This window comes from Nothobranchius furzeri, chromosome 9 (assembly GCF_043380555.1).
Source record: "Nothobranchius furzeri strain GRZ-AD chromosome 9, NfurGRZ-RIMD1, whole genome shotgun sequence".
NCBI classification, from domain to species: domain Eukaryota; kingdom Metazoa; phylum Chordata; class Actinopteri; order Cyprinodontiformes; family Nothobranchiidae; genus Nothobranchius; species Nothobranchius furzeri.
Genome location: NC_091749.1, coordinates 46,697,765 through 46,716,770, shown reverse-complemented (window position 1 = coordinate 46,716,770; position 19,006 = coordinate 46,697,765). Strand labels below are relative to the sequence as shown.

Sequence of the window (19,006 nt, the reverse complement as noted above, 5' to 3'; positions counted from 1 at the left end):
TTTAACTGCAGATCAGCTGTTTACCAACCAGTGTTTGTCACCAACACAGACGCATAAAAATAAACTTGTGGACCCGTCGTACAGGTTCGACTTTTGCAAACTTTAGATCCAAGAACGCTCAAAGTACTCTTAAAACAGGAGTACTCCAAGAGCAGCCACACAATATACTGCACTTTTGAGAGGAGAATTGTTGCTCAGCTACATTCAATCATCCTAAAACCATCTGTGTTAACAGTGCCTGAAAAACCTTGGGTGGAAATGCACAGAGAGATCTAATCACTTTGAAAATTTGCTTTCTTCCTTAAATTAAAAAGAAATCTGAGTAACGTCCTTTGGTAAAAAATGGTTTAGTTCGACTTTTCTTGAGAAAAGTCTTCTGCCTGAAGCCTGACGCGTTAATGTATGCTACACATTATGACACAAAGCAGAAAAACATATTTACAGAGTTTTGGGGCAAATATAAATTACTGTGCTTGATACACCCATCTGGCAATGTCGTAATACCAAGCATCTATCAAGCTGGTGCCAGAAATGCTGAATATACATACATACTGATGTGTTGTGCATTACTGCACCTTCACCACCAACAGAGAAAACATTCACAGGTGTACAGCTGGAAGCCATGTTAAGCTCAAGATCCAACACACAAACATTTGAACAGAAGTGACCAAAAGGTGTTACCTTGAGAGGAAATCGGAGCTCGCCATCTTTTTTTTCTTCTGTAAAATGATTTAAGTGTTCACAAAGAACACTTTTCGTCTTGTAAAACCGGGGTTTTGTGTTTGAGCTGAGACGCACAACAGAACGGATAAATCCTGAATTGTCCCGTTTATTTACATATAAAAATCCTATTACTTCACTAAGGAAGGGTGGGAAGGGTTCAAAGAGGAAACGACACGTGTAAAACCTAAGTTATGAGTTTGCTGCAGAATTTGCAACAAATTTTGGATCATGTGTGAAAAGTTTAAAATGTACATCCTTTTTGAAACCCAGGTGGACAAGCCAGCATATTTTGGCAACAGAGTCCAGTAATGAGCGGTTGAATAATTCATCTCTGGCAGTTTGTTTCTGCTAAGCGCACTACAGTGTCCTGTACTTCACCCGGTACTTGTTAACGTTGAGGTAATGAAGGACCTCGGGACAGCAGGTGGTGGTGCAGGACAGAAGTCCCTCTTGTCCGTCTCCCATCAGCCACTTCTGAGTGTTGGCGGACATTTCACTTGTCACGTGTTTCTTGGCCCAGATGTCCAGCCAGGTGTGAAAGCGTCTGTGCAGCCGTGTGTTTACTCGCTGGTGGGACTGAAAAACCACAACGAAAGACCGCAGATCATTACAGAGCAAGTAACACCTAAATGAGTGTCTAATAGAGTGTAGTCAGTGCATCGTATTCAACAATTCGGTCTAAAACTAATTATTTTTCCATCTTCGGGTTAAACTCTGCTCTACATAGTTTTAGATTCAGCCACAGCTGATGGCTAAGAGGTGCAGGGTGATGTTGTCTGTTCTGTTTCACAAGGCCGCACCTCCAGCTGTCTCGGCCACTCATGAGACGATATAAGCCGATACGGCTCAGAGCTGCTCGTCTAACAGAAACATTCTCCTCCCTTTCTGCAAGTGATTGAGGTGGAGGGTTTCCCCCAGTGCTTTATAAGCCCCCCCCCCCCCCCCCCCCAGTCACAGACTGTCAGTGGTAGTGAAACAAAAAATGTGCCCCTCCTCCAGTGTCATGAATGACACACGGTAGTGAAATGATCCGCTCGCACAGTCGGAACAGCACTGAAATGTAACTTGAGAAGCTTTTGTCTTTCAGAAAATGTAATTGTAATTAAAAATGTTAGGAGTCATTTGGTTCTTAAGGCTTTCACTATTGCTGCACCTGCAACCTGACTCTGGATGAGTGTAGTATGAATGGATGGAGATGCGATGTGGAGCTAAGGGTGGCTCGGTCCCATCAACAACCAGCAAATATCTTTTGGTTTGTGAGAACCCCTTTGACCCAGACTGCTTTTGCCTCGTGTCAGCCCAGCAGAGTGATTTCAGTCGGTGCAGCTCGGTTCTGGTCGGTACCTTGAGAACCTCTGACTTTACAGCAGAATTGGACAGCAAACTTCTTCTGATGAAGGAGCTGGACCTGTTCCATGTCAATTCAGCAGGTAAGTGAGATGTAGCAGGAATGTGAACATAAAGCCTGATCTTTATTTCTCCGTCAGCACGTAGACCTGCAGGGGCACTGCAGTAGGATCACAGAGGGTGACGGAGATGTGGTCAATTTCTTAACTGTTCGTCAAAAAGCAATGGAACCCGCTAATTTGTGGTTGTTCATGAAGCCATTTCCTTTAATTAAATAAAAGAGTGGCGAAGATGTCTAGCGGCAGATACGGAGCAGTTCTGAGAACGTCTCATGGAAAAAGTCAGACGATGTGAATGTTTATTCACTTGTGATTGAAGGAGTACAAAAACACGCAGCAAACTTCATTCGTGGAAGGAAAATGCAGAAAACATGGGCTTGGAGGTGGTGACTGTATGGAGAGGTGGAGGAGGACGGGGGACAAATTTGTCTGTGTTGAAAAGTCTCTGAAATAAATAAACACAATAGTAAATACACCATCATGGACTGGAAATGTGACTGCTATAGGAGCCTAAGTCACGTCCATCTACTTCCGGACCAGGGAGAGGAGATTCTGTGGTGATGTCATATATGTGATGTGCCAATGTCTGGTTTGTAGTCATGCTAATTACAAATTTTTACAAACTGATAAATCTCAAAATACGTGACTGGCGTGGTCGAAATGCACATCATTAGTTTTCATTCAAATTGTAGTACAACATATGTGTGATCCATGGCGTAAGGCAAAGCAGATTAGAAAATAGCTCTTTTAGCCCCGTTGACTTGCATTCATTTTTTCGTTCTTCCGGGGACTCGTGAGCCGACCGGAAAGGGAGGCGACTTAGGCTTCCTATTGCGGCAGGATTTCCCCTGAAAGGCGCTGGTGGCAAATTGCTTTGCAACACTCCCCAGACAAAGAAGTCCAAAGCAAAAATGTCTTGTTAATGGCATGCTTAACATCCAGCCCTTTCAAGAGGTGACTGGATGTGGCCAGCAACAGCTTGTTTTTCTTAAGTGAGAGCCCTAAAACGGCTCATTCTGGAAGGTACTGAAAATCTTGAAAACAAAACTGCTGAGATTGCTTTATGTGAAGGATTTTGTGCTTTTAAAAGTTCCTGAACATGTTTTGCACGAACCTTCGAACTACTGAAACTTATAAAAAGTCCTAATATATCTCCTTTAGTCATGTAATAAAAAATCCACACAGAGCAGGTGTCTTCTTTGTAGCTTCCTTCAAGAACATCAGAAACATTTAAATTTTGACCTCAAAACCCAATACTGTACTTTATCATTTAAGGTAAAGAAAAGATATAGAATTTATTGTGATTTCTTTTCCTGATTTACACACATTTGGCTTCTTTTCCCAGTAAAACAGTGGGGCAAAAAAGTATTTAGTCAGCCACAGATTGTGCAAGTTCTCCCACTTAAAATGATGACAGAGGTCAGTAATTTTCATCATAGGTACACTTCAACTGTGAGAGACAGAATGTGAAAAAAAATCCATGAATTCACATGGCAGGATTTTTAAAGAATTTATTTGTAAATCAGGGTGGAAAATAAGTATTTGGTCAATAACAAAAATTCAACTCAATACTTTGTAACATAACCTTTGTTGGCAATAACAGAGGTCAAACGATTACTATAGGTCTTTACCAGGTTTGCACACACAGTAGCTGGTATTTTGGCCCATTCCTCCATGCAGATCTTCTCGAGAGCAGTGATGTTTTGGGGCTGTCGCCGAGCAACACGGACTTTCAACTCCCTCCACAGATGTTCTATGGGGGTTGAGGTCTGGAGACTGGCTAGGCCACTCCAGGACTTTCGAATGCTTCTTATGGAGCCACTCCTTTGTTGCCCGGGCGGTGTGTTTGGGATCATTGCTGTGTTGGAAGACCCAGCCACGTTTCATCTTCAAAGCTCTCACTGATGGAAGGAGGTTTTGGCTCAGAATCTCACGATACATGGCCCCATTTATTCTGTCCTTAACACGGATCAGTCGTCCTGTCCCCTTAGCAGAAAAACAGCCCCAAAGCATGATGTTCCCACCCCCATGCTTCACAGTAGGTATGGTGTTCTTGGGATGCAACTCAGTATTCTTCTTCCTCCAAACACGACGAGTTGAGTTTATACCAAAAAGTTCTACTTTGGTTTCATCTGACCACATGACATTCTCCCAATCCTCTGCTGTATCATCCATGTGCTCTCTGGCAAACTTCAGACGGGCCTGGACATGCACTGGCTTCAGCAGCGGAACACGTCTGGCACTGCAGGATTTGATTCTCTGCCGTTGTAGTGTGTTACTGATGGTGACCTTTGTTACTTTGGTCCCAGCTCTCTGCAGGTCATTCACCAGCCCCCCCGTGTGGTTCTGGGATTCTTGCTCACTGTTCTCTTGATCATTTTGACCCTACGGGATGAGATCTTGCGTGGAGCCCCAGATCGAGGGAGATTATCAGTGGTCTTGTATGTCTTCCATTTTCTGATAATTGCTCCCACAGTTGATTTTTTCACACCAAGCTGCTTGCCTATTGTAGATTCACTCTTCCCAGTCTGGTGCAGGTCTACAATTCTTTTCCTGTGTCCTTCAAAAGCTCTTTGGTCTTGGCCATAGTGGAGTTTGGAGTCTGACTGTTTGAGGCTGTGGACAGGTGCCTTTTATACAGATAATGAGTTCAAACAGGTGCCATTAATACAGGTAACGAGTGGAGGACAGAAAAGCTTCTTAAAGAAGACGTTACAGGTCTGTGAGAGCCAGAGATTTTCCTTGTTTGAAGTGACCAAATACTTATTTTCCACTCTGATTTACAAATAAATTCTTTAAAAATCCTGCCATGTGAATTCATGGATTTTTTTTCACATTCTGTCTCTCACAGTTGAAGTGTACCTATGATGAAAATTACTGACCTCTGTCATCATTTTAAGTGGGAGAACTTGCACAATCGGTGGCTGACTAAATACTTTTTTGCCCCACTGTAACACTGTTGATGCACAGGATACTCACCTGATGAGCCCGTGAGAGCGCGGTGTGCCTGTACATGTAGTCCTCGGACTTGCAGACATAAACCATTTTGTAGGAGTTCAGTTTGAACATGCACTCCATCTTCAGCTCACTGCTGCTGTCCTGCGACTTGTCTGAGGAGCCTTTGGCGAGTCTCTCCTGCTGTAGCTGCTCCCATCCTCTCTGGCACTTCCTTATCCGTCTCAGATTCCTTGAGGTCAAAACAAAAATAACCATAACATGAAAATCACCAACTCGCGACTGCAAACAAACACACATCCAAAGTTAACACAACCACAGGTCAAATTATTTAATTTTACATCATATGAATCGGACATAATGCACTGTGCAGCTTTAAAGGGATAGTTTAGATTTCCGACTCAACAGAACTGCGTGTAACTTCAAAAGAATCCCTTTAAAGCCTCAGACGTGATACAAATAACAGTCAAACTTGAAACAAACCATTAAATTTAATAATCAACCCCTGAAACCTTTTATTTCCAAACCCATGCATTCCAGTTCACCAAGTAACAGCTTCAAAATTTTTTAGGGAGTCGAATCATTTATGGGAAATGTAGATCTATAAGAGCAGCAGAGGCACCAGTCGTAATAACTCTGTACAATGCACCTTAATAAACAGTTGCATTGTTCAGATTTAAATGAGCTCGATAAAAAAATAATCTTGATTGGTCCCAATTTTGTGCAGCTAATGCAAATGCAATTATTCACCCCCACCTAAATCAAAGTTTTAAATGTGTACTTACCACAGAGTACAGGTGAGCGGGGACTGAAGCCATGAAGCTTTTTTTTGTTTTTTGTTTTGCATTCAGGGCTCCACTTTAAAGACATGACAGTGAGGCCAATTTTAGATCAAAACTGTTGAAGACAAACACTAGAAAATGGCTGCCTGACCAGATACCAATTGAGAATGTGTTGATAATATTTGTGTACAAACTTTCACCAACGATGAACACAATGTTATGATCATGAGGATGAAAACCCAACACAACCAGAAAAGAAACTGCAGGACACTTTATGAGCAGCCATTTTTTGACCTGTTGTGCTGCTGATCTCTCATAGATCGGATGAAAAGGGAATAGAAAGATGTTATTGTGCTTGCCGCGTTTATGCGGCTGGTTGATTAAAACAAAACCATGAGAACCTTTATGAGTTTTAAAACATCTCTGAAATGGTTATGACAATGGGGAGCCTTCTTAACAGAAACAAAACGTGCAAAAGCACCAAAGAACACGGCGAGCAGGTTTCATGTACACCGATGTCAGGAAAGAAACACAACAACCTAAAATCATACAATTTAAACAGTTGTTTTATTCACAAACCTACTGCTCTGTACAAGTGTGGCAAACTAAAATATTAAAAAAACTTTAAGCAATATTCTGTCAAAGCAGCGTACAAAAAAATCTCATCATTAACAAAAGTTTCCACTGAAGATTGTTACAAGCAACGAATAAAAGATGTGAACAGGACATTTAAAATGCAAACATTTATAAAGTCACACACAGGACTTTGATCTGAATACAGTCACAAACAAAAGAGCCGGGCCTGTCCTCGCTAACATTCTCAGATTCCCTTCAGCTCAGGTGAAAGGCGCTAGAACATGTCTTACATCAATTAACTGTTTTACAAGTTTCATATTCAAACCCATGATTCTTTTCAGCAGAGAATAAAAGTGAAAATTAGAAACTCACAATTAGCTTAAACCACTTAAAATAAACGTTCCTATAAATAAAAATGTCATACAAAACCAAATCACTGAATAAATAATCTACTGCTTCTTCCGTTTTTAAGATGACCAAAGAGCAATCCTCCATGAGAGAAATGCAGAGACTCTAAGATCTCTGTAGTCAGCGTGAGGAAGGTCAGACAGTGGGAATGCGTCTCTGTAGCCATCTAGTACACCGGTTTCTTCTTAAATGGTGAACTCACGGAGAACTTGTGCAGTCGCAACACACTTTACAAGTCAGACTTGTGATTAAGTGCCTCTGTTTTTGGCAGCTGGTTTGACTTGTGTGGTAGTGACTCTGGGCTGCCTTGACCCATAAAACAGCTTAAACAGTGCAGATAAAAGGGGAGACGTGGCTGGAGCCTCACCTGGGGAGGAAAACTGGCTTCTGGGCCAAATGCTCACGCAGCTCTGGAGATGCAGAATCTGAGGTGAGGTACCTGCTAACATAGTCTGACCACTTCTGTAGAGGAGAGAGCAGAAAACACAAAAAAAAAAACATGTGTTGTATACATCTACACCCCAAACAGCTCACAACACAAAAACAAAGTGTGAAACCAGTGAGATTTTGCATGCAGCTCCATTAAAACATTTTTAGCTTCCAAGCGCTTCATGTGTTTCGCATTCGTATTCTTTTACAGGTGTTTCTAGTCTAAAACTAAACATTTTATGAGCAGCAAGAAAGACTGAATTCAGATTCTCAAGTATTAAAAATAAAGACCAAGTTCCGCTGTTTTTTCAGTACTCTGGTTCTCCGGTGAGGTGAGCAGAAGACGGCAAGATTTGGAGTCTTACTCATCAGTATTTATGATATTCAAACATCTCGCTTCTGATTGGCTAACAGCTGCGCTACTCTTCCACTGCCTCCAATCGCTAAGCAACACTGATGTTTTATCTCCACTAATCTAACAAGCACAAGGGAGTTCTGCCATGTTGTGGAGTTGCCAAAGCTAATGGTTAGCTTCTGCTTATCAAGACATGCTCTGCTCTCTCCTGGATGCTTACCCCTACTTTCCACAGGACGCTTTGCAAAACGTACTTAACAATTGGCCCCCCGTCATAGTGGATGTGTTCCTTTCCACCGGCGTTGCGTTTTGGGCGTGAGAAATTAATCAACAACAGCCTCTCCCATCGCAAACCAAGATGAGTAAATCCATGAATGCTCATTTCCAGTGTGATGTAGATCTAACTGGCCTTTCTAATCTTCTATCGGCCGCTAATGCAGGAAACAAGAGTAGGAGACTATTTTCATGTTCAGCCATCATGTGAAACTCAGACTGCGTGATCATATTTCAATAATAACAAGTAAAAAGTGGTTTGTAAGTGAACTTACTCTTTAATGAAGTCTAATTGTAGTTCAGCTTAATGATTAAAAACAGCTGGTGACTGAAACGCTGACCCACTTGTTGTTAAAGCACATCAGTTTTAGATGGATGAAACATAAACCTGTTAGCAGGTAAACTTGATAAGATAAGAAAATAAAACAGGACTTGGGAGGATTCTTACTTCTGCGTCAGCGGGCTCGTCCGAGTTCTCCTCCTCTGTATCTAGCAGCTCTAGTGCCAGGCTGACTGATCCACGGTTCTTCACAAACATCAACTGTGCAAAACAAAAGCGATTAGAGGACAGTGCATATAAAAAAGTGATTAATGTAGGAAGTATATTAGTTATTTCTCCTGTTTTGGTACCTTGAAGCAATTCTCATCAGTCATGAGATGCTCTGCTTTGCGTTGGTAGGCTCCCTCTGCAGCAGCTCTAGACGTCTGCGTGGACACCAAGCCGCCTGTTGCTTTATTGGCACACTCACTCAGATACATGTCCGTCACACGCACGCATATGTCATCAGTAACGAGATGTTGGAGCTGTAAATGAATTTATTTTAACAAGTGACAACAGCACTCCTTCAAGAGTTACTCAGATATGCTGCTTAGCAACAGCAGCATTAAAACCACATTTAGAGATGCATCCTTTTAAACAGCTGATTACTTGTCTGGACTTGAACTGACCTGTCGGACAATGCTCTGGATCAGTTTGTCCATGGTGAAGGCGACGTAGGCATGGATGGTGAACATCTCTCTCAGGGAGTCCTCATACTGAGCCGGCTCCATGTTCCCATCCAAAAGATTTCGCACCATTTCCAGAAACACAGAGTAATAGTCCTCTACATCCACATCCACTGCAGACAGAGAGCAAGCATCTCTTATTCAGTGGCTTTTAAGAGCACATTCAAACTCACAAATCAACAAAACTTTCGTGTTACTACTTACTTGGCTCTTTCATCTTTAACTGGACTGCCGGATTATCATTTTTGTCCCTTTTCAGCCCCAACACTTCCTTTTCCCACTCTCGCTCCCGGCTTTCCTGCTCGATCTGCTTCTCAGCTTGTCCGTAAATCCGCAGCAAACGGGAACAGAGGATGTGATAAAGACGAAAGAAGACATACCAGTAGTTGTTCACAAGGAACAAGTTATAGGCATCGTCTGTGCCTCGCAGCTTCTGAGCAGCAGTGTTACTGAACAAGAGCTTAGACTTTGAGGGGCCGGGTAGACCGTTGGGCTTCTTGGGGCTGTCCTGATTTGTTTCCATGTCCTCTTCCTCTTCTTCCTCCTCCTCCTCCAAATCAGAGAGCTCCCCGCGTCGTGCAAACAGAAGGTCAGGGACAAAGTGGTGGATTATCTGTTTGATCTTGAACTTGTCTTCTTTCTGGATTCCCACTTGTCGTTTGACGTGGTGGATGATGAGGGCAGCAGCATCCTCCAGGATCTGGCTGTCGTCATACGTCAGGGTCATGTGTGGGCCACTGGGCGGAGGAGTGGCAGTTTCCTCTGAGGCTTGTTCCTGTCGCTGCAGGATGGACACACACAAGAGAGACCTTAAATCAGACATCTTCATAGCATAGAATAAAGAAATGTAAGCACCACGATGATCTGAAGTTAGGGCTAAACATTCTGAAGTTAAATTGTTGCCTCACATCTTCGTATAACATCTCGATTTCGTTGAGCAAAGTCTTGGAGCGCAGCACTTTGGTGTCATTCTGCTTGAAGTTTATGCCCTGATGGTCAAGTGATTTCAGATAATACTTTTCATTCTGCTCCCGCCAGATTTTGTTGAAGCCTCTTTGGGCTTCTTTCCACTCCTCCTCCTTCATTTTTAATCTGAAACGGTGATAAAACATCATGTTACACTCATGAACATCGCCGAGTCATCAGAAACCACTCCTAAACTGACCAGGTGTTGGAGAGTTAGGCCCAGCCCTTACCTTTTCAGCACCAGGGGTACAGACACAGCGGGGTTTCTCTTGAGCCCATCAATTATGTCGTTAGCTTTGTCTCCATATATCCTCTGAATCGCTTTGCGGTGAATGACCTCCGAGGAGCCACCCATGGTGTTGTCCAACCTGAAGCGTAACTGCTCCTCTGCCGACATGCGAGAAAGCCTCCTCTGCACCGTCTCCAGGGCTCGTATGGTGGCAAGGTTGTTTTCCAGCACGATATCCAGCTACAGCAGGTACGGCAATGATGAGATCAGTCATCAGTGAGTTAACATAAACCTGGTTTCGAATGCCAGAATGCTCTCGGTTAGCTAATCAAGCAGAATTAAAGAGAAAGTCACCCCTACATAAACCTTTTTGCTGACAAACTTAATATAAATGTGTCTAATAGTGCTGTAGACATGTGAAGTCATTATTTTGGCATTTTAGTACATCTCATTTAAAATTTAAAATGTCATTGCTCCACCATAAGGTAACCCTCTGCACCACACTGAATTTGAATCAGCCATCACTATTGGCCAGAGGTACCCTGACAGGAGGAGTGGGCTGCGTAAGACTCTGGTAGGAGTCTTCCTCTTTAAAGGTGCATTATGTAGGAATGAAGGAAAAATGACATCCTGTGGTAAAATTTGGTCACTGCAACCACTTTAAATAACCCCGGACGTCATCAAATTACAGTTGTTGGTGCTGCAGTATTAGCTCGCATGAGACACGGCAACCCCTCACAGGGTAAACAGTAGTTACGTCCCTCCTTCCTTTGTTTTGAAAGGAGAAAAACTGAATCCCTGCAGCCTGCTGGATATGAAACATGTTTCAGTAAAACCTTCCTTCCAAAATGACTGAAACATTATACTCTTTTGGAATTTTCTCACTGTAAAATTCTCACTATATTCTTACATACTGCATCTTTAATGAAATACTTTAACATCTGAACAAAAAGCAACACAGAGCAAAATGTGTCGTGTTTGTGTTCAAGACTTCCTTACCTCAAATCGCTCGTCCTCACACCTGTAAATGTGCTCTTCATATTGAGTCTTCTTGGAGCTCACAAACGTGGAATCTTCAGACCAAGAAGGAAACGACACCCAAGTGTCGTTCAGTACCTGCAACAATTACATTTAACTCTCCATTAAGTATTTTATTTTCATGTCACAAAAAGAAGTGAAGGAAGGTTTAACCTCTGACAACCTCGTCTCTAATTTCACATTTCTTTTTCATTTTCCATTCAGTTTTATTTGGTAGTATAAACTCAAGTCTAATTAAAATACTGTAATAAAATTATTGATTAATGTACCACAGAATCTCTAACACTAACCTCTCTGCACAGCGGGGTTCTTCCTGTGCACTTGGGTTGCTGGTAACTCTTTGGTAGCGCTCTGTAGCTCGACCCAAGCCTCTTACAGGAAGCATAGTCGATCTCCATGGCAATGCCCTCTGTAGAGCGCTCCTTAGGTAAAATTTCTGCATGACTCGACTCTCCAAGACTCGACTCCCGGTAGCCCAAGAAGTTTTTGAACCACGTAAAAAGTTCTGGGAATTTCCTGCCATTCAAACCACAATAAAAATGATCAGAGGTGAACTTGAGTAATTTACTTTAGCCAGCAATTACAAAGTTATGTCTTCCTCAGTTTACCAAATGATCTGATGGTAGGCAAATCTTACAAATCAAAACAAAGTTCGGCTACGGTGTAAAAAATGACTCAGCATTTTCTGCTCCTGTGACCGGTCAAACTTCCACAGACATACCCCAGAAAAGGGATGACCAACTGGACCAGCTCAGTGCGAGAAATCACTTCCTGGTTGAAGATGTGCAAACAGCGTAGGAAGTTGTCATATGCCTCTGAGCTCCGTAGAGCCTTCCTCACCTGCGTTTAAACATAATACAGATATTTCATTTTGCCTTGAGATGATTTCACAATTAACACGATTAATAAAACTCACTTTATATTGTTTTTGCAAAATTTTTAATAATCGTAATGTCATATATACCAACCTTTTCAAAGAACATTGTTTCGGTGCTTGTACTGAGTTTACTGAATTCAGTCATGCCATGGCCCTTCCCCATCATTAGGGATTTTTTCTGCAAGGTAGTAGTTTCTGATTAGTTTAATAATAATTTTTAAAAGTTTAAAACAATCAAGTTGTGGTAGAGTTCAACAACCCTGTTGCCATTTTCAAATGAAAGTTGAACTTATAGTCTACTTCCATTCACAAAAAGCCCGATTAATAAAGTTAATAGAAAGCTGTGACGTGGATGTGTACCTTGGCAGGTGGAGTGGTGGCCACTCCAGAAGGTCTTCTAATGGGCAGGCCATTCTGACTCAGTCTCTGTTTGTTCAGCGGAGGTCTCTTTACTGTGGGACCATGATCATTACGAACCGACTCTGCTCTGTCGGGTGTAGTCTTGCCCAACAGCTTGAAATGAAGCAAAACATCCCAATCAGATAAAAGAATGGGACAGAAAGGGTGAAATCAAAACATTTGTGAACACATCAAAGACTTTTTTTAATTTTACACCTGAAAGAATGAAAAACTCTGAATGCATAAAGAATGACTTTAACATATATAAACATGAATGTTGTGCCCAAGTGACAGTGGCTGCACGGTTGTCTAAAAAATTCTTAACATCTATGTAGTTTACAAAGCAAAATATACTTAGATTTCTCTTTTTAGAGCTACTAAAAACAGCAAAAACACCAAAGGTTTCATTTTACATTCACAACAACTTAAAGAAGAAATTATTTGAATCTGACCAACAGTTACATCTAGTGTTGATCAGCTATAAACTAAAACATGCCTGCTCGCTCCACCTAGTGTTAGATCTGTGTACACACACACACAGATGTACTGAACAAGTACAGCATCCATGGTGAGTTTATAACATTTCAGCTCGATTAGACTCCTTTCTGAGTGCATTCAGACAGACTCACCACGGAGCTGTTAGCATCAGGCAGGAACTGTCCAAACTCGGAGAGCAAGTCCTCCTGGTTCTTGAAGAGTCTCGCTACTTGAGTGTAGACCTCCTGCTCAGTCAGAGCTGGGGTGTAATTGCCACCAGCCTCCTTAGCATTCCGCTGCTCCTTCTGAATTATTCATTACACATCGAAAGAGATTAGTGAGTTTTGGTTATCAGCTCCCATACGTTTTGATCTGAGAATGTTCCTACCTGGTATGTGTGCAAGATCTCAAGGAAGGCTTTGTAAATGTCAGGCTGGCCCTGAAAGCGGTTCTTGATCTTGTTGACGTAGTTGATAGCGTGGTTAAACTCCACAGGCTGGTTGTTCTGTGGGGGCGGTCCACTGGATGGCGTGCTGCTGACAGGAGTGTTGGGCTGAACTGAAGGTGAACGTGGAGAGGCATACGCCGGGATGGATGGATTGGGCTGGCTGGTGGGTGTATGGGCTGGAGACTGAACAGGCTGTTGAGAATACCCCAAAAAAAAAAAAAACACAAAGAAGTTAGGATCTCCTAAAATAATACCTGTAACCAGTTGGTAAATACATTCTACCTTGCTGGTTTTGTTTAACACAGGCTGAGTGGCTAGTGGTGGAGTAGCAGTCGTAGTGGTGGTAGTAGTGGTGTGTGGTCCAGTCTGTGGCAGAGTCTGATGCTGGTGGTGGGTTGGGAGTTGGCTGGGTGCCCCACTTGCAGGAATGTTTTGTACAGAAATACCTTGAGGGGTGATGTAGTGGATCTGACCGGGCGTGGTTACATTGACTAGATCGTTGGTCTGAACCTCAATTTTATATCCGGGTGGCAAGAAAGTATTAAAACCCATAATAAGGTCGGGGTGGCCCTTAAAGAGCTGGGACACACGATTTATGACACCAGGAGTGTCTATGCTGGAGAAACAAAAGGAAGGATGCTCATGTTTAGAGCTTCACAAGCACAGTTTCATTTGGACACATGAAAATAATAAACCATTTTCTCTGAATGTTAAATGAACTGGAGTACAGCTAAAACTTACCTTTGTGATTTAAACTCTTTCATAATATCAAGGAAATCATTATAAACTTGTGGCTGATTCCCAAACTGCAGTTTAACTTGATCTAGATAGGACAAGGCATCTTCCACCTGCAAAGCAAAATAAATAAATAACAACAACAATACTACTAATATATATATATATATATATATATATATATATATATATATATATATATATATATGTATATATATGTATATATATATATGTATATATATATATGTATGTATAGGATCTACTGAAAGCAAAATAACTCACATAAACTACAATGTGGTATAAAACTGAAGGATGTAAGGACTTTAGACTAATTGATAATTCATTCATACCTTGAGTCTCTGAAACTGCTGTTGCTGCTGCCCCTGGGCTGAAGTTATGGGTGCAGGTGGATGGACATGGCCTTGAACCACTGCAGGAACCTGTGGCTGAACTGCTAGACTGTGTGCATGAGGAGTAATATGAGGCGCAGTACTATTGTGTCCATGTCCACTTGTGCTTTGAGGCATTGTAGGCACCTTTCAGGAATAAAGACAAAACCACTTTAGAATCAAAGAAGCCCAGTCACATCCACATATACATTTTAAATACAAAAACACTCTTGCAAACTCCTCAGATTAAAAAAGCTTTAAGTGTGTTTTTTGTATTAGGTGTTGTTTATTTTTTTTCTCTCCCAAGGATGTAATATGATTTTAAAAGTAATATAGTACTTGGTATTGTAGTTGATAAAAACTCAATGTGACATCTGTTTCAAAACATACCTGGTAGCCCTGTGGGAGAGAATACTGGATGCCGGTTGAGGGCTGCATGTTCTCTGCAGGTTTCTCTATTACATTTGGAGCAAGAGCAAGGGCCCGGTGCTGGAAACTTTCTGCAACACCTTGGACTGGGGGGCGGCGTGGCTGCTGTTGCTGAGGAGCAAATATTGGCTCTTGGTCTTCTGCACGCCTCTTCATTGTATACACATACTCAAAAGGGCTAAGGAGAAGAAAAAAGAAAAACAAGCTGTGAAAATATGCACAATGTCTAACATAAGTATTATTCAGGAGTTTTTTATTTTTTGTGGAAAGTAAAGTCTAACTTGTTCATCACAAGTACAATTATGTATATGTGATCAAATACTGCAGCTTTACTGACATGTCATTATGAACATTCACTTCTGAAATCAGTCATCAATAAATATAAAGAAGGTATCCATTTATGCATGCAAACAAAGTAGGTCAAGTTCAAAGTCTCAGCATCCTTTCTAACCACAATAGTTGCAAGTTAGGGGTCAACTTTCAATGAGCATTAAACATGTGTCCCAGTTACGACATAAACAACTCAATCTGAGTTACGATCATCATCACAATCACCTGTGTGTGCATTCTTCCGGACTATTTTGCGTTGGATTGTTTTGATTTTGTTTTGGAGCAAGTAGTGGTTGAAATGCAAAGTTTCTGTTTTCTTCATTGTGTTATCCTGTATTTTGGCACCAATTCAGTCTATGCAGATTCAAATGCTTCCTCAAATGTACATTACTTCTTATAATGTATATTTATTTGATTCTGAACGCTTAAAATAAACGTATCTGCTTCGTATCCATCATATATTGTGCTGCAATGTCCATTCACATCTACTGAGAAAAGTAATTTGTCGACGGTCCCTAGGAGAACGTCATAGGATTCGAGAAAGGAGGGGAGTCTTTGTGCCTCCCCGCTCTACACCACCGTTTTCGGTAAAGACAGCGGCTGAGTGCACGTCCTCCGGTCGCCGATATGGTGTCTCTCGCACGTTTAGCTTCGATTTTTATTTGTCGAAACAAGAAGCTAATAGTCCAGTAAGTGAAGGGCTGTAAAAGTAGTGATGTGAGGCAACAAAAAACCCGAACATTTATCTGCCATTGTACATTTTTGCTGGCACGTAGGCGCTGTCTGTTCCGCTCGCTGTAGCCCTACCTCCTCCCCTCCCCCTCCGCGCTAAACCTCGAGCTATCCGTTTTCGACGAGCTGACCGCGTTCGTCGCTCCGTCTTCATGGCTGACGTTGACTTTCGTCCTAGCGTTAAGTTATCTGGCCAGCACGTTGTAAAATGTTTGCTCTTTTAAAGTGATCTGGCAGACAGAATCGGCTAGGATTTGGTTGTTATTGTCGAACAGAAAGAGTCCGTGATAAACGGGACTCCGCCAACTAAAACATCAATTGGGCTTAAATGACATTACCCCTTATGATGGCTAGACGACATCGAAAACAGCCATGCTTCCTCAAGCTGCCGAGGCGATACCGCATTTGACCTTCTTGATCATTACATGTTGCTACCTGTACATGGCAGTTAAATAAGTTTCATGTTCGGTTTTTAATTTTGGCCATAAGTAGCTCAGGAAAGCGCTATCGCGACCGGAGCTGAGCGAGTGCTAAACATTGCATAAACGTCTAAATATGACGAGTTTGGTCAAATAATTCTTGATATCAAGCTGCTTCTCTCACATCATCAACAGTCTCTTATCAAACCAGAACTGAGCAAGAAAAAAAATACAGTAAATTACACTGTCAGGTTAGCCTGCTGGTTAGTAGCTTGTCAGCTAACCGCTACTAGCTGCACTAGCAACAAGCATTGCCAACTTCTCGACGCTGCTAGCTTATGTAGCCACTACTAAAATCTTAATTTCACTGAAAGACAAAAAAATAAAAAATTAACCAAAACATTTTATCTGCAGCTAAACATCAACTAATATTTGCAAACTATTTTTGTCAGCTCGGCAAGGTTAAGTAGGGGCTTGCTACATTAGCACAACAACCAACCCCCATTAGGGATCTCTCGGCTAACCAGCTAACATTAGTTTTAACTTACCACGAGCGGCTGCCACCAGCTACAACTTGACAATCTAGTTTGACGGATCCGGACTAACAACCCGCCAGATATCCTACCACCTGGTAGGAGACGAAAAGTGAAGTTTTGAGAAGTATTCCCCAATTGAATTGAAAATGCCTGTACGTCGCTAACAACAGTGTATGTATGAAACGGTGTTCCTTGAACATAGAGGCGTGTCCATCGTGACGGCGCGTGAGTCTCCGCCTGCTCTGTGATGTGATTGGTCTGATCTCCAGGATGAAAACAAATACAGTAAAGGCAGTGAGCAAATATCTTTGGTTAAATGCGTCTGAAGATGGACCACAGTGACGGACGCGTTAGAACACATTACAAATATAATCTACAATTAATGCAATTATAATCTCACACACAGCTTAACTAAAAGGAATCGACTTACACCTCAAATAGTGCATCTGCAGACTTGAATAATGGGAACAGTTCACAGTAGGGTCAGTGATAGCTGAAAGTGTACTGTTTGCATAGCCTACCAAACGTTCTATAAAACTAAACTCTGAAAAGTGATTCAACAGTGCAAACACCTGCAGTTACAATCATCTGACTGTCTTTACCCCACCTGGGTATATTAAACATGATTCTCATTGAATGATTGCAAGCAATATGAAACTTTGCACGTTGCATTGTTTGTAAGATGACTACAGCCAGGCAGCATGGAGCAGTAAGCAATAGAAACCAAACTTGCATACCAATAACGTGTGTGTGTGATCCTCATTCATTTGATCAGTAATCACTTATAAATATTAGGACCAATGTTTGACAGTTTAAGCACTGAAATTTTTAGCATTTTTTCCTGGTCCAAGATAGCACTTGTAACAGCACTATGATATAGTGCACACCATATTCAGTGCATAATCTAGCTCTACCTGGGTTTAAGACCACCAGGTCATCTGCATGAATAAGATGGTTTACTAGTTTTACAGGCTTTTAGCTTCATGGACAGATGCAATATATAAATTAACTTCACCTTGTCCAACAACAAAGAATGCAGAAATACTGCTCCCTTACCTGCATCTTTTAAGAATAAATCCTGGTCCTACAACAATTGGCCATTTTGTTATGCTTACGTCAGTACCATGCTTTGGCTTGAAGCCAAACTAATTATCCAGAATATATACACACTATTAAGCATGATTCTTCTTTCTAGGACCTTCTTTAAAATAGTGGGTAGTATCAGCCAGTACATTTCTTGACAGCTCATTTTCCAGCGTTGTCCCTAATAACTGTAACTATGGTATGGACCACACAAACAGTGAAATACAGCACCAAGAAAGGCTAGCCGTATTTTTTAATGTTCTGCAACAACATGATCCAAACCACATGCAGGCTTTGTTATCAGCTCATTAGTCAATGACTGTATACTTGCTGTGTTGCTACTAAAAGGTACACCACTTTCTCAGTGACCTAGTGACATGAGTGGCTGACCTGAGACTAGGAGAATGGGGCTCAATTCTGATCTGGTCATACCCTGCTTGACACTCATCTGTGTGATGACTATGGAACTTTAACTTTTATACAGATGTACTGTAATGGTGTCTCCATAATGCTGCAATATTATCTGCTCCCAAAAAACACCTTCAGCAGGACATGGCAGAGATAGTTTCACCTCTTTATAAATTTCTATTTCAGAAAATACAAATAAATTCTAACTAGGGCAATAAGAGGGAGGAAAATGCAAAGATGACCAATAATGAGATAAAACACCAGTAAGAAAATACATATATCAAAATATAAAAAAATATGGGAATGGCCAATAAGTTCAAATGAGAAAATAATGAGAGTGATTACAAAAACATGATGCAAGTTTAACATTTACTGTTTTAGAAAACCAAAGTGTAAGAACATAGGACATAACATCAGTCTTTATGAAGATGATGTGCTATTTTTCCTCCAGCATTCCTAATCCTCTCTCTCCCAAGCAATTGAATTGATAAACTCTTTTTCAAGTGTTTTAAGTTAGTCGATAAACTGGTTAAAATTTACAGTTCTCCCAATTAAGTTTTTTTCTCAGTTTCCTTAAAACTGGAGTTAGGGAATATTAC

General features: G+C 41.4%; 1 protein-coding gene across 1 annotated transcript; it reads right to left on the bottom strand.

The window, feature by feature from the left end:
• Positions 1-809: 809 nt before the first annotated feature.
• LOC107381785 (paired amphipathic helix protein Sin3a) lies at positions 810-17,104 on the bottom strand. Its single transcript, XM_015953669.3, has 21 exons — positions 16,929-17,104; positions 14,861-15,077; positions 14,432-14,617; positions 14,088-14,194; positions 13,629-13,962; positions 13,287-13,538; positions 13,051-13,203; positions 12,383-12,535; positions 12,114-12,200; positions 11,867-11,985; positions 11,436-11,661; positions 11,107-11,223; positions 10,109-10,347; positions 9,821-10,004; positions 9,117-9,693; positions 8,856-9,025; positions 8,538-8,711; positions 8,356-8,448; positions 7,218-7,312; positions 5,109-5,316; positions 810-1,299 (listed from the first exon to the last, which is right to left on the bottom strand). The coding sequence occupies exons 2-21, from the start codon at positions 15,053-15,055 to the stop codon at positions 1,081-1,083; spliced, it is 3,888 nt and encodes a 1,295-aa protein (XP_015809155.3). The 5' UTR covers positions 15,056-15,077; positions 16,929-17,104; the 3' UTR covers positions 810-1,080.
• Positions 17,105-19,006: the final 1,902 nt, after the last annotated feature.

Coding starts and splice junctions, on each gene's coding strand:
- LOC107381785 (XM_015953669.3), bottom strand. CDS start 15,055: ATGAAGAGGCGTGCAGAAGACCAAGAGCCAATATTTGCTCCTCAGCAA. Junction 14,195..14,431: donor AGCAGTTTCAGAGACTCAAG/GTATGAATGAAT, acceptor TTTGCTTTGCAG/GTGGAAGATGCCTTGTCCTA. Junction 8,712..8,855: donor TCCAGAGCATTGTCCGACAG/GTCAGTTCAAGT, acceptor ATTCATTTACAG/CTCCAACATCTCGTTACTGA.